The sequence below is a fragment of the Lathamus discolor genome, chromosome 4, assembly GCF_037157495.1.
Source record: "Lathamus discolor isolate bLatDis1 chromosome 4, bLatDis1.hap1, whole genome shotgun sequence".
NCBI classification, from domain to species: Eukaryota; Metazoa; Chordata; class Aves; order Psittaciformes; family Psittacidae; genus Lathamus; species Lathamus discolor.
Genome location: NC_088887.1, coordinates 119,093,204 through 119,109,260, shown reverse-complemented (window position 1 = coordinate 119,109,260; position 16,057 = coordinate 119,093,204). Strand labels below are relative to the sequence as shown.

Here is a 16,057-nt window from a genome sequence, read left to right as displayed (position 1 = left end):
TTTAGGTGGCCCTGTTGGAACAGGGGGTTGGACATGATGATCTCCAGAGGTCCCTCTCTATCTCAACCATTTCATGATTCTGTAACATGAAGCTTTTGACAGCAGAGCCAGGTCACAGGTTAGCAAAGAAACCAGACTGGCAGCTCTGAGTTCAGAGCAACATGGGTCTTGCTTCTCCAAATTCCCTGTGTGCATTTTGCACCAATGACTTTTGCTCATTCCTTCCATCAGCAGAGAAAGAATGCTTTCAATAGACAGAAAGGAAAAGAAAATAAAGGACAATGTACACATTCCTGAACAATGCCTACCTCTTTATTCTCACTTGGTTACGATTCAGAGTTTCCTCTGGCTCTAAGTGAAGCACATGGGAGCTTTGCCAGAGTGCAATGGGAGTGGGTTCAGGCCCTTTACACAGCCTCCCAGTGTTTTCCTCCACCCTGGTGTTATGTAAGAAACTGAGCTAAACTAAATATTACACAACTTTGAAAAGGGAAGGGACTAGCAAGATATCTGCATGACTCCTTCATGCTGATTCACCCCTTCCTTTCCACTTTTGCTTATAGCCCTTACTTAGAATACAAAGATATACCTGAACTGGTCACTTATCTTTTAAACTTACTCCAGGTAGTGAGATGTTTCATCAGCTCAAAAAGGACATCACATGGAGCCTGGGGTCAGACTTTTTAGTAGGGTCTGTTGCAACAGGACAAGAGGTAATGATTTTAAGCTAGACGAGGGTAGATTCATACTAGGTGTAAGCAAGAAATTTTTCATGATGAGGGTGGTAAAACACTGGCACAGGCTGCCCAGAGAGATAGTAGATGCCTCATCCCTGGAAACATTTAAGGTCAAGCTCGATGGGGCTCTAAGCAACCTGATCTAGTTGAAGATGTCCCTGCTTAGCACCAGGGGATTGGACTACATGACCTTTAGAGGTCCCTTCCAACCTAAACCATTCTATGAGTCCAAGCAGGACAACAGCACCAGGAAGCAGGGTGCAGACTTCCCCCTAGACCTGCTGTAGTCATTGTAGCACTGTACTTCCAGTATCCAAAGCCCCATATCCCCCACTTGCTGCTCTTGATGTAGCTCTGAGCCCCACAGTCCTACACCAGCCTAGGAAAATAACCCAGGGATTATCATCATCCAAGAAAAGAAGCAGCAGCAGTCTTCCAGCTTGCCTGGTAACTACAAGTAGGTCAGAAGGGAGCAGAAAAAACTACTGAGTTAAGCTACTGCCTACACACTTTATTAGTGCAGTCCCATGTCTGGCATCATATTAAACAACAACAAAAAATAAACCCTTTCTAAGCAGGACAGCAGCCCAAGGCATATTTAATGACCTAGAAAGACATGTGGAAATGACTATCCCCTGCTTAGGCTGGGCAAAAGGATTGTCACAAACCTAGACATTTCAAATCCTCATTATGCTGTAAAACAGCCATTTACTCAATAACAGCATTTCTCCAGCATAGTTGATGTTCTACAGAAATATGTCTGTGGCAATAAAAATGAAGCTCAGTAACTCAGTGGTAACTTCATATCTTGTAATAGATAAAATATGTGTGCAATCTTGAAGGGTATGTTGTTATACTGAAGGATATTACTATACTTTAAAGTGTACGGCAATGAGGATGAACAGAAATTGCCTGGTCTAGTATTATGTACTTAAAATACAGTGCATTGTACATGAGTGGAAATTGCTAGTTCTAATGCTATATATTTAATATGTGACTGTAAAAATTACCCAAACTAATTTATCCACTAGACTTATGTATCAGAAATATATTGTACATTTTCTGAATATGAGTTATTTATATTCACCAGGAACACTCAAACTCATAACAGCTCTATTTTCCATCCCTCCTAGATCTAGAAGTTTCCATGCAAAAACTATTTTTCATAACATGCATTATTATAGTATGCCTTTTAAATACTCGGTGAAATCCTCAACTCTTACAAACAATCTGGCTTCAAGAAGATCCTATGATCTAACCCAGTAGGTCCATATCGGCAGTCTCTTTTCTGATAAAAAACTCTCATGATAACAAATTGGAAGTTTTGCCAGAGAAAAGACAACTATACCAGGCCTAATACTCTTTGATAACATTATTTCTGGAAATCAAAATCACACAATCCACTATTTTAGCAGGGTCCTAATACAGACAGAGTAAAACCTTATAATACAGACTCATAGTTTCCAATCTGTACAATTAGTCCTAAGGATCAAATTATTACCATTATTTTAATTTCCACTGAGCTGGATAGTCAGCAATTGAGAACATGATGTTTTGAGATTAATGTTTAAATAAGATCTGTCCACTGCTATAGAACAGGTCAAACTTCATTAAATATAGCTATGCTATGGCCAAAGGAGTTTAAAGAGTAATCTCAGACTTATGTTAACTTCTTTATATAGCTCTTCTGATGACTAAACTAATTAATATAAATAAATATTGACTATATCATTCTGCATAAAGATGATGCTGACTGTATCATTCTGCTACCATTCCATCATACTCAATGCACATCATCTTTCTACATTGCATATCTAACTATCTTCATGCACCTTGAACAGGAAAGCCTTAAAAATTAACAGATAAAGTACACACGCCTCTGCTTTATACCGGTAAAGTGAATAGCTAGGAAAACTTTCCAAAAATCAGGCTATGCAAGTGCCAGTATTACTTCACCAAGAGGCAGATTCCCTTAAGTGAGATTCAATCCCAGATTTAGAGTATGAAATTTATTTTGGGTGGAATTTAGTGTGAGTTCTCCTGTGACAGTACCAGCTTCCTGTCTTGGCATAGAGATAAATACATTAAAACAAAAACCCCAAATCAAAACACCCCACAAAACCAAAGAGCAGGAAGTGGACATGACCTGTTTGTGCCTTATGAATTTCAGGTAACAGTACCTGAGCTGCTCTATAGCAGTAGGTACAATTCAGTGGGGATGAAGTATCAGTTATCAGTCACAGAAAACAATCAATCAGATGTGAAGATTTATCTCCATTGTCTTCTTGAAGAAGAATATCTGTTTCAGGCAATTCTAAAGCCTTTATTCCCTTTGAAAGGAAAAGGCTGCCACTAATATTCAGTCTCGGACTCTGCTTTTTGGAATAACATAACCAGGGCAGTCCAGTGATTTTTTGGCAGCATCTCCCAGGCCTCTGCACTGCTCACTCCTGCAGAACTTTAGCTCTCTTTATATACAATTTCACTTTATTCCTGTCTGTCTCCAAGAGGTCCAATTCCCATTCAAGCATCAATTGAGCTGAATAAATAATTCCCATGTTGTATGATTTCACTGGTATGATCACTTTAAGTCACTGATGTATCTCTTAATATAAAAAAAAAAATATAGAATATTTCAGAAACTTCTTTTTTAAACTTAATGTTTTTCTAACTTTGGAAAATGGAGCTGCAGGAATATCTTTTCATTGAATAGAAAAGACAGAAAAGTCATTAAAATTTGTGCTCATTCTGTGTTAAGATCTACAGAAATGCCTGAAACTTCTTTTATGAACCAATGATCAAACACACTGATTTTCTGTATTTATCTATTATTGTTTTTCACTTATGGAAGACTTTGAAAAAAGTTCCCATTATTGTTTTCTCAACAGTGGAGAAAAATTAAATATGTATTGAGCACTGTCATACATAATAATCACACCATTTCATATTCATTGGTACCCTCATAAATGAAACATAAGCTTTTCTGGAGGAAATTTTCACCTTGAAGGAAATAAAGACCATTTGCTTACCAAATATAAATGAAAGGGAAAGTATAGGAAAAACAAATCATATTTCTTACCATTGTAAGGGTGAATGGATGACTTTCCAGTGCAGACACTCTTGGACAGTGTAGAATAACATACTGAAACAAAATCAGCCAGAGAAAATAAAATTATGGAAAAGGTATGTTCAAAACATTCAGTGATGGGTTAGTACATACAAAAGTCATCCCTACAGACAATGCTATGTGAATAGCAGTGATTTTTTAGGGGCACATTAACTCACCTGACCAGGTCTTGCTTTAAAGTCATCTTTTATCATCCTTACTTCAAGGACATTCGAGGGATGGCTTATCACTGAAGTTATTGTGACCGGTTTATTGCTGCGGATGTAGCGGTAAAGCCTCTCCACACAGTACAAGCACAGAGGTCCAGAAATCCAAAACCAAGTCTATGGGAGAATAAAGCTATGTTATCTCAAGGACTTTTAATTTTATGTTTTCTAATTTCAAAACTACATGAGTGCTTGCAGAACCTCATTCCAAATCTACTGGGGACAGCGTTTTGGTCACAAGTAACCTCCACAGTTCACACACAGAAATCCAAGCATGTTGTAGAGGCTTAATCAGTCTAATCGGCAGCATCATCCACAAGCACAAACAATTTCAATCATAAAAGTCATCAGAAACAAAATGCTAATGACCTCATTTGCAATCATGTTGCTCTGGTTTTATGTAGTTGGATTGCAACTGACTTCAGCAGTGAATGACACAGTACATAGGCTGCTTCAAAATGTAACAGACCAAAGTGCTATAAAACTGGTTAACCTTTATGAAAAAAACTTCTTTGACTATTACCTTCTTCGATCATCTCTGGAACAAAAAAATAAAACCTAAGAAATAAGCATTCTTGTGCTATAGAATTTAGGCTTATATTAAACCAGTGTAAAATCATAGACAAGGGAGAGAAATGGGCACTTCTGAACCACAGTTCATTTGTCCCTGTGGAAGATGTGTATGCTAGACAAATAATGCCCTGGAAATGTCCATTTCTCTGCACTGATTGTAAGGGGAGCCCTGGGTGACTACCTCAAATGGAGACATTTGCAGCTGCTCAGCTAAATCCCATCGTACTAGTCAACTACTAAGAGCTTATGGCAGAGCTAACCACTAATTCCACATCTGCTCAGTCATTCAAGCCATGGCACTGAAGTGCTCCCAACCCCATCCATCTTCCCAACTTCTGAAGTTGCACATCAGCACCTCTTGCAACTAGCAGAGCATTTGATTCCCTCAAGCACCTCTGGCCTTAAAAACTTCAGTAGCTCAGAGGATGGGGTATTACTAAATGCATAAACCACTTCCAAATCAAAAGTCCTAAATCATGTTACAAGCTGCTAGAAGAACACTGAGGGCCCATTTGTTTCATGGCTCTTCCCATAGATGGCTCTAAAGTAGACATCTTAAGCCCCTAAGAAGACTGCTTGATGTCCTGTGGGTCATATGGAGCCACATATGCATTGATGCTTGTAATTCACGAGTGTTCATAAACAACAAAATACAAACCCAAAGAACTTTGTTGGAGGACTTCAATGTAGAATTCACTGTTTCTTATTATGACTACATGCTCCATAATAAAATGGGTTCCTGCTGCATCTAGTATGGGACATATGTGTTCTACAGAAAACAATGATAGTAATAAAGCAAAACTCCTGTGAGGTCTATTATGGGACTAACTTGAATGGTGGTTCTCGGACTCTATATTCTCAAACTTCCTAAGGCTACTTGCCAATACAGCCCAACTCATCTTTTCTCAAAAGAAAAGAGAAAAATTGGATGAATGAAAAGCTGCTGCCCCAAAGCATAAAGAATCAAAAGGAAAACGGAAAACAGAAAAAGAAAAGGCTTTTCTATCCCCACTGTCATCATACTCATTTACCCATGCCACATATAAAACAAGCCTGTCTGAGAACAACAGGCTATACAAAGCCAAACCACAACCAACTGCAACCCAAAAATGAGGATTAGGGCTTGCATCCGCATGGTAAAAAAGAGAACAAATGGAGTTTGATTATTTCAATTAACTACTGCGACACAATGCATACAAAGGGACCTCATGAATACGTTATATAAATGTTTCCTCTGAAGTGCTCCGCTGTAATTTAAAGTCACATTTATAGCAAGACCAATACATCTTTTATTGTGTTGTACAAAAAAGAACATTACAGCCAATCTCTTGACATTTTTCCACCCTCTTCTATGCACCGCATTGTAATGCAGTTCAAGGTTTAATGCAGATTGTTTTTTTCCCCACCAAATCTTTGAATGCCTTGAAAAGTTTTTAATAATATTTTCCATTATTAAAACATCTGGTCTGGAAAAGCAATAATTAGTGGTTATGGCTGACTGAAAGACTTGGCATGGCTTGTAATACCTGAAACGTCGGATCATACAGACCTCTGGGAAGTGTGACTGGAACTTGGGTTCCTCGGAACAAATTCTCATAAAGCTATTTTGCACAAAGGGCTCTGGTACTAAGTCCTCTGGGAAAGGCTCGGTAGTATAGTCAGGGAATAGCTCTTCAAAAGCCTTTGGCACCGTCATGTTCCGTCGGAGTGTTTTGTTAGGATTAAAGCAACCGGGAGGGTGTTCTTCTAAGTTGGTCTGGTACTTGAGCACTCCCCTGCAGGAAAACAAGAATAGCAAAGACACTGAATTAACAGTCAGAACCAAGTACACTATATCAATTCAAAGAGGGGTTTAGGAGGCAGTCACAAGGCTCATATTCTGTAAGAATATTTATTCCATTTGCTCTCAGGACTTTCAGTGAGATCGAAGCTTTGCAACAATAGAGCCCTCTGTCACTAAAGGCAAGGTTTAACTTTTCCAGCTCACTTGGCACTCTCCCACAGAACAGCCTCAAGCTTAATATTGCTTGAAAGGGGAAAGAGATTGTGGGAGCCTTGAAAGCATTAATCACATTTCTCATTCCATTACACCCAGGCTGTTTTCACCCATCCTTCCTTCAGTCAGCAAGCCCTGCTTTAAGGCAATCTGGAGCAGAAGTGGCCTAAATTGCCAAATCATAACTGCAGGAATGTCCCCATTACTTGTTTCTTATCAAGTTTACACACAGTTGTATAATTTGCTCCTTTGAATATCATATTATCAAAAAGAAAGGAAAAAGAAAGTCCTGCATGATAGCCAAGGAATCTTTCTTGCAAATTATTCAGCAGGCTCCATACTTGTTTTTTAAGCTAAAGTTAAATTTATAGTAAGATGAAGTGAGAACTTTTCAGCTGCAGGTAGAAGCTATGAAGAAAGAAGTGAAAACCTGAGATACTCTGGATTATCTCAACACATGAATGAATCATCGGACGCAGTGAAGAACCAATAATACTAGTAGTAAAATTCTCTATAACTACTATTTGCCTCCAAATCTGGATCTGATGACAGTAAAACTACAAGAAGGAATGTTTAAAATAACAAAGGGCTAAATGACAACCGTATAGGATGGGTCTGGGTGGGAAATAAAGCACACTGACACAATGCCTCGCGAGATGTGCCCTCTGAGTGCACAGCCATGCAGTGAAGGCTCATCTCAAGGGTGCAATCAAACTTAAGAACACCTGGTTAACCCTCCTCTCCCCAGCATATACACACAGCAGCAACAGTGACAGAGTTTAGTTTACAAGAAGAGAGACAAGTAGGACATCTGCAATATTCCCAACTTAAATGTGCTCCGACAGGCTACTGGCAATCTTCCCTATTGGAATGCAGTCCTGACAGGTAGTAACAAGCTTCCCGCATGGTCCAATGAATAATATACAGCTTGGAAATTAAACCTGCTCACTCTAAACTTCATGTCCAATCCTGGGAGAATCACCTGGGAAGTGTCCATGCGCCTACAGCCATGCTTTTGCCTGTATTTATTGCCCGATCATGCCTATCACTTGCATCTGGCACCACTGTCGGTCACTGCATATTTGCAAAGTGACAGATACCCTTGCATTATGCTAGTTCCCTACTCCATAAATATTATGGTGCCTCATGGATTTAGCTGCAAGTCACAGCACATGCAATATTCTTCCAGTCAACCTTCTATGCATGCCTGACAGCTGCTCCCACAGCATCTCTGTTCCCTGAACATCCCCAAAGAGGATTCAAAGATTTCCTTGAGACATTAATAGCTGAACGGCAAACATGAGCAACCCCCCTCCAGTGATCTCTAGTTTGTTTAAGCTATTACAAAGATGCTGAGTGGCAAATTGGGATGACAAAGCTGTCTGTTAACAGCAGCTGCAATGACTCCCATTTCTGAAGCTGTCAAGGGACAGCATCTTGTCTTACACACCCAAGAGCAGCTCCCAGAACAGATGAGTTCTGCACAACTCTTAAGGAGCTTAAGATAGATCCTCATATACTTTTTTGGTGCAATACTTCAATACATAAAAGCTCAGGATGGATATCAGTAAGTAGAAGACAGACGTCTTTATCAAACAAAACTGTGAGAGACAAAAAGGATATGTAATGTGAAAGTGTCCTACAGGCTGAACAACACAGCATGCAGGATTTACATGGGCATATATCAACTTCTGCCCCAGTTTTCCATCCCCAAAACAGAGATAAAATTCACTTCTGGCTAAATCTGGAAAACATAGATCATTATTTCTTGAGATATTTACGATGATAAACTAGAGGTCAATGATTCTAAGTGGTTTTATAGGGAATAGCTTCTCATCTCCTTCTGCTGCGCAGCTCAGCTCAAGGCGAGTTGCTTGAGGGGGTCTGCTATAGGTAAATGTGTAGATGGAATCTGAAAACTTTTCACCCTTTGGAAGTTAAATCCTTGGATAACTTTAGTGGCAGCACAAAGGCCTTATATTCAGCTCCTATGCAGCAGTATAACCTACTTAACTCCACAGTAATACCAAATTTGGATCAGCTGAGGATCTGGCTCCAAATGGTTTGTATGTTTGACAGCTCCTTACATTTGGTACTAGAAATATCAAGCTTCTATTTTACACAAACTATTTTCTGTTGTTGCTATTACTGCCTTAAGATACAGATAAATCAATGTAGATATGCACTAAGCCTTAAGCCACTGAAATGTTTGGAAGTCATGTTGAAGTACAAGAGTAATGAAAGTTTTTAAGGATAATTCCCTGACAGACTCTGTTTTCCCTAGCAGCAGGGATGAAAGAACGAACCAATAACATATGACAGATGACTTATATCACTTTATATACTGCTGAACAGTGCTTGGCTACCCCGAAGAAGAAGATACAATAAGAACATATCCATAATAATTAGAAACAAAACAAGAATCCAGGAATACTGTGGAAATGCTCAAAAGGAGAGAATCCCAAGAGAGGTAAATCCTCACCCAATCTGCCACAGGAGTTGCCTTGCCCTGTAGAGTAACTGGCCATTCACCGGCAAATCTCTAAGATATGCCATGCAGGAGTCATTTGGGCAACTAAGTGTGGGTATCTAAGCTTCCTTTATTCTCAGAAGAGTAAGAAGAATCTTCTAATCACTATCACCAACGGAGCCCAGAAATCAGCTCACTTGAGTGTAGATCTTTGTAGCAGAAGGTTAGTTGACACATCCTTCAGGCTCCATTGACTGTATTTATTAGAACTCATTATACTATAATGGGAGAAAGACACTTAGAAAACATGTAGAGAACTACATTTCACCATCTTACACTTGAACTGACTCCCACTCTTCATGACTCATTCTGCTCCTACTTCTAAATGACAGTTCTTTCTGATTTGCACTGAACAACTTTCCAATTCAATACTAAGGAGGCTGTGTACAAGATACTTGTTTAACGCTCGGTGAATTACTGCAGCCTTGGTTTGCAAATTTCTCCAATTAGACTTCTTCCTTCGTGAAATGGCAACATGAAGTGGTTAGGAATACAATGGACAAAGGATAATGTATAAGGAGACAAATAAAACTGTCCATGAAAAATACTGGAACAGACTGCCTAGGGAGGTTAGAGGATCTCAGCCACCAGTTCTTTTTCAAGAAGCTAGACAAATACTTGTCAAGTATAATTTATCAAAAGTTCATCCGGCTCAGACTGGCAAGAACAGGTTAGATCCACGCTCTCCAGATATGAACAAGAGCTTTGCCACAGCAAAATCAGTAAACAAATAAACTCACAGAGAACTGGAATTGTGTCCAGGAGTTCCAGTTGTTTTGAACTCATTCTTTCAATTCATCAGGTCTCAAGCTGTGTGTTTTGTTCAACAACACGCTCCTACTGTGATCCGGCCAGCTGTAATTACCTTTCAGTATTTACTTTAAGCAGAGGTGCTCAGTGTTGCCGCTTGTGTTTTAGTAGATGTTTGATCACATGGAGAAATAAACCTTGTTCAAATGCACCTTCCTTTCTCTGTCTCAATCTCTGGACATACTTCCACAAAGGAAATGTCAGAGATGTTAAGCGACCAGATTTTCACACAGCATATCTTGTGGAAGCTGCTTTACCTTGTTATAGAGATAGGTTTTGGTTGTGCCTGTAATAGACCCCTTGACCATAAGCTTCATGGCACATGTACACGGCTCTGATGCTTGTTAAAACAAGAAGAAAAACTAGTAAATATTATATCATAGAAATGAGAAGGAAATAATTAGGAAATCAGGGAGAGGCTGCTCCTTCACCCTCCTCAGAAGTCAAAATGGAAGGTAGAGAGGAAAGAGAAAGGGATGAAGAACTTTGCTTCACAGTCTCTCAGCAGCCAAGTAAGAAAGAGCTGAAAAGAAACAATAAAGTTGTCTTGATTTCCCACCAGAAAATGGTAAAATGGACGGGGAATAAACTTGTAAGTGAAGAAGTTTGTGCTAGCTGGCTGTAGTAACACATAGTTGTCAAAGCCATAGTGTGAAGTTTAAACAAACACCTGCTGAAAAAGTGAAGGGGATAGCATCTTGTCAAGAAGTTGGCCCACTGTGCTCAGGCAAGCTCAGGAAAAGCAGCAATCAAGGGAACCACTCTTTCTGGTTGCGCTTCAGGAAAAGGGATGGTGTTTTCCATGTACTTACCCAGAAACATGCAGCATCAGCAGCATATAGAAGACAAAGAAAAGGTTGTGTGTATACCAGAAGATGTCATAGTTTGAAACCCTGAAAAGAATAAACCATGGTTCAATGCTGTTTTATTCAGACGGAATCACTGCTGATTAAAAGTGGATCTGCGCACACAGAACATAATTATATACCACACAGTCATGTAGAACACTCAAAGCCCAGTATGTATTCCTACAGGCACACTGTACTTGCAAGCAATTAAGTGCTGGGAAGAAGTGACTGGCACAGAAGCAAGAAGATGAGAAAGAGGGATGAAGAACATGGAAGTACAGAGCCATCTGAAGAACTCTTCCTATACTAGGAGACTTCACTGCTTTCATAGGTTCCACTTAGCCCTTATCAGATCCTTACAACTAGAGTAGTTCTTCAGTCTCCAGGCTCAAAACTCAACCTCTTTACAATGAGTGCCTCCTTGCGTTCTCCCTGCCTCAATACAGGACTGTGGTGTTTAATGTCTCACTTCTAGTGCAACATACAAACAGGCAGCATAGACAACAGCAGAAGGGCGGATGGGAAAGGCAAAAGAAACTTGAGAGGGTATGGAGTGGAAGGAGATACAGGAGGATAGGGAACTAGAGCAAGGACACAACAAGAGGACTGGTAGGAGAAATCTCAGGCAGGAGATGACATACAGTAGGGCTTAGAATCATTGGAGGAACAAGAAGAACATTACCACTGAGAATATCAGGAGAGGTGAAGGGGAAGGATGCCTTCCTTTCATCAGTAATTTGTTAAGTAATGCAAAAAGAACCAAGACCAAAGAAAATATCCATCTGGAATTGTTTTCTATTAAGCTTGTTTGTTTCTTCTTGAGTAAAATAGTCACGAGAAAATGACAACAACCAAATGGTTAAGAAAATACTCTACTTCATAGCACACAAGTACAGCCCTCACACTACACAGCATGGTAGGAAAGTCCCTTCCAAAACCAAAAAAACCTACCCCATTCATAAGCCAAAACAACTCTAAAATAACAAGTAACCTTAACTCTGAGAACACAGTTTAAGAAGCTACTCCTCCAACATAACTAACTTCTGTCTGAACTTTTTCCCCTCCTATGGCCTTTTACACAAACAACTAACTACCTTTGCTTCAACACATCTGAAACATACATTGCATTTGTTTCTGTCTCACTTTCTCAGGAGAGAAAAATTACTGCTAACAATCTGAGGCCCACCAATGTAAAATCCAAGCAAGGGCAGTTCTAAGGAACCCAGAAACTGGGCTCTGAAACCTGGCCTTCACCTGGCCATCCTTCTCCCATTCAGCACCACACTAACCCTCTTTCCCCCTTGAGGCTGCTCAAACCATTTCTCACTACCCACCCTGCTAGCATTCCCATACAGCCACTCAGCATCAGTAAGGAGCTGTGAGAGTGAACACCAGTAAGGCAGATCCAAACAATACTTACTTTCCTCTTTGAAAACACTAGCAGCTAGTTCAATCCTCCTAATACTTATTCACACAGTTTACTGAACAAGTAAAGGCACAAAAATAGCAGGATAATCATGCATAGAAAACATTCAGGAAGAACATAAGAAGGAAGCAATGATTAAGTAGATCAGTGTGCAAGAGCGGATTAGGGCTGAAATCCAAGAGTGTATAATAGTCTTCAAATAGTCTATTTTTAAAAAACCCACTTTCTGATAGGCAGTGAACATTCTCCTAAGACTACAGCATGAGCTTAGCCATCATAAGACACATGAGAATCCACAGGGAAAGAGATTGGAAAGGGACAGAAAGAGGCACACAGAAGCTTGTTTCCTTATGGAAGAACACCACAAAGACAAGCTTGAGCCATAGGCCTGAGAGAGAAGCCAGGATAAAATTTCTAAATAAGAATTACTGCCCGGGTACCAGGAGATGCAGACTGTCTCTTCAGGGCTTTGATTGCGCTGGCTAGATGGCACAAAGACGGGAAAGCACTTGTGCTTATAGTAATTGAAGAAGGAAGTAACAGGCATGTCACTTAAAAAGATGGAAAGCTTTGTTGCGTGAACCCCTGAATTATTATTTTCAAGAATATGTTTGCAATTAGATGCATCTTCCCAAGTTTCCCAATCATTAATAAGTGCTGTTCTTTTCTCCTAATTTAACACGGCCTTGGAGAAAACAGGGCTTTGTTCTGGCTCACTGCTGCAGAGTGAAGTAACTGTTTTATTTTTCCATCTTCCCAAAACCAGCTTTCTTTTGCAAGCAGAGCCATCTGTGTGGACTATGTAATGTGCAGCCATGCCTGACATCCAGCACAGCAGTCTTATCCCGCACTTCTGCAGCCACACAAAAGTCTCAACTCTGGAAGTATCTTTGTCTACAAAAGGAGCACAAGTATTTGCTGAACTACTTTCCTGAATCGGCATCTGATAACATTGCTGCTCTGGAAAGACAGATTTAGTTCAGCAAAGTTCAAAACCACACATCTAGCTCACATCAGTCAAGCACCATTAATGTTTGAAGATATGGAATTAAAATATCCTTCAGTGTTTGCTGAATTGAGATGAGGTATTCACATAATCACTCTCTGAATCCACCAGAGACTGATATAAAAATCAAGGGACATTTTATATGCTTCAACTGCAGAATCCAAGCCTTAAAAAGGCTATAGTGTTGGGGTAGGCCCTACAAGGTACCAGTCACTCAAATGTACTATAATAGGTGTTCAATAATGCTGGTGCAGAATGGGAACCCATTGGAGAGTCAAGCATTTGATATTCTGAGTCGATACTGAATTGTTGCTTTGACTTATAATCAGCATTAAAAAGAATATATCTGACAACCAGAAGCCAAGCTTTAAAAAAGGGACATTCTACTTAAGTAGCACAATTCTATTTTTGGTTTTCTTCACTGCAGCTTTTTTTTTGTTGTTGTTTCTGTTTTTTTAATTTGCTGAAAATAATTAATAAAGTTACCGACTTAATTTAGTTCCACTGTACTTAATTTAGGCATTGGACAGAACTTCCCATATGGTGAGTTTACTGCCTTCCCTGTGCAAATAGGAAAAGAGAACTATTTGAATTTTTAAAGGTCTAGATTTTTAACTGCACATTCCTCAAACGGTATTTTTCTCTGAAGGCAATTTAATCAGGTTTTGTGACTTTTTGAATACAAAATTCACTGTGATAATTTACCCACAAGCTAGTAAAGAAATAGGTCAAGAAAACTGGTACTTTTAACACTCATTTAAATGCTCCTTGACTCATATTGCATTTACTCTTCATTTCCTCTGATCAGTATGGAAATATGATTATTCAAATGGAATTTTTCAGCATAATAATCTGATTATGTCTTACCTGATGGCATACGTAGAAGCTGTACACATTAGGAATAACACTAACACCATAATGACTCCAGTCAGACCTGGAACTAAAACGGACATAAGATAACTTGCATTTGAACTGTGCAGAGATATACTTGCTCCTATGACATTTTAAGAAAGCGGAAACATTAGACATACAAATCATGATTCAATCAAACTCTTGCATGCATTTATCTCCTGAAGACAATTCATGTATCAAACTAGACAGGGAAGAAGAGATGTTTCCCAACATCCCAAAGAAAACTACTTTATTCCTTGCATTTCACCATGCACCACTAATTTCCTATTACGCTTTGCTCCTGTAGTCTTTTGCTCATAACATTCGTCTATAAGCAGGTAACCAAGAACAAATCTTGTCTATTTATTTGTAAGACTGACTGCACAAGTTTCTACACCTCTTTTTTACTCTAAACCCTAAACTCTGTTTATCATAACAATTAAAAACCTGGTCAGGGAGAGAATTTCAAGCACACCAGTTTCTATGCAAGCTGTCACTACAATTGTTTGCCAACCGATTTCATCCTGGAATGAGAAAGGGCCTGAAATTACTCTCCATGGCACTGTATCATGCTTGAAATTGCCGCCCATACAGCAAGATCTGTGAGAGTAATCCACAGCCAGCATCTGAGAAGGAAAGGTTAAAAATATTAAGGACTGGACTCACCTGCTCAGTGGCAGACTTGCCCAGGGGGGTTGTGGAGTCTCCTACACTGGAGATATTCAAGGCCCGCCTGGACAAGTTCCTGTGTGATGTACTGTAGGTTACCCTGCTCTTGCAGGGGGGTTGGACTAGATGATCTTTTGAGGTCCCTTCCAACCCTTGGGATTCTGGGATTCTGTGATTAGAACTAGTCTAGCCTCAGCTCTTTTTCAAATGAAAGGAGAGAAACAAATATTTCTGCAGCATGATTCACCTCTTCCTAAAGTAGAATCCTGTCCATAAAATGCATTAAGCCATCAGCCTAAAGTTGCCAAAATTACCACTTTTTCAAAATTGTCATTCCAGGAACTAAGAATCTGAATTACGAAGCTAAAATCCATGACACATTGCTTCAAAACCTTTTACTACGCAAAGAATCAGTTTTTTCAGCATAGTCTCTGGTCACCCTAAAAGCCACATGTTTGGGTTTAAAGAAAGTCAATCAGGCCAATTACTAAAGCTAAAGAAGTGCTGGTTTGTCTACGAACATAAACATCTAAACCAGCTTTCATGGTTTCATTCATATATTTTAATGGCTCAGGATCTTTTACAGGCTCCTATCCTAATGATAAGAATGAGCTAATATTTTTTGATATTCGTGATTTTAGACTCTTTAGCAACTTCAAAACATGGGTTTTTACAAACTTCTCAATATCCACTTGTTGAAAAGTCTAATACCCCATTTCTGATACATCCCAGCCCACTTCTCAGTTTTACAAACTGTAGGAAAAATTCTGGTCCTACAATCAATGGAAGTTTTGTCATGGGCTCCATAAGAAACAATTTCACTCCTTCATGGAAAGGTTACAATTAAAAGTACTTGCAATAAAAAAGTGCATTTTTTCCAATTGCCTCCTTCTTCATTTCTTTTTTCTTAATCTGATTTGATGTGTAGCATGCAATCAGTCGCCCCTCTGACACACATACTTCCAACCCTATTGCAGTACAGCCCTTGATCTAGCTTTCTACACTGTCACTCAAGCCAAGGTGTAAAAGGTCACCAAGGTGTAAAAAGTCACCATTCAGTTCTTCCAATTCTCCATCAAACTGCAAACAAGGAATCACTCACAAACTTGCTCCAATTCATCAGTGCATGTTTGGAGCTTCCTCTCCTCCATGTCTCTCTTTTCCTCCAGTAACTGTAATCTTGAATACTTGTTCCTCCCACAGCTAGGAGGAACATATACGTTATATGTATATTATGT

General features: G+C 39.4%; 1 protein-coding gene across 1 annotated transcript in view; it reads right to left on the bottom strand.

Moving 5' to 3' along the window:
- The window catches only part of NOX4 (NADPH oxidase 4), a 107,166-nt gene that overhangs the window by 74,201 nt on the left and 16,908 nt on the right, over positions 1 to 16,057 (bottom strand). Inside the window, exons 7-11 of the mRNA XM_065675881.1 lie at positions 14,127 to 14,199; positions 10,792 to 10,872; positions 6,193 to 6,418; positions 4,023 to 4,187; positions 3,817 to 3,879 (exon numbers count right to left, since the gene is read on the bottom strand). Coding sequence (XP_065531953.1) covers positions 3,817 to 3,879; positions 4,023 to 4,187; positions 6,193 to 6,418; positions 10,792 to 10,872; positions 14,127 to 14,199 — 608 coding nt within the window. The remainder of the gene's footprint in view (positions 1 to 3,816; positions 3,880 to 4,022; positions 4,188 to 6,192; positions 6,419 to 10,791; positions 10,873 to 14,126; positions 14,200 to 16,057) is intronic.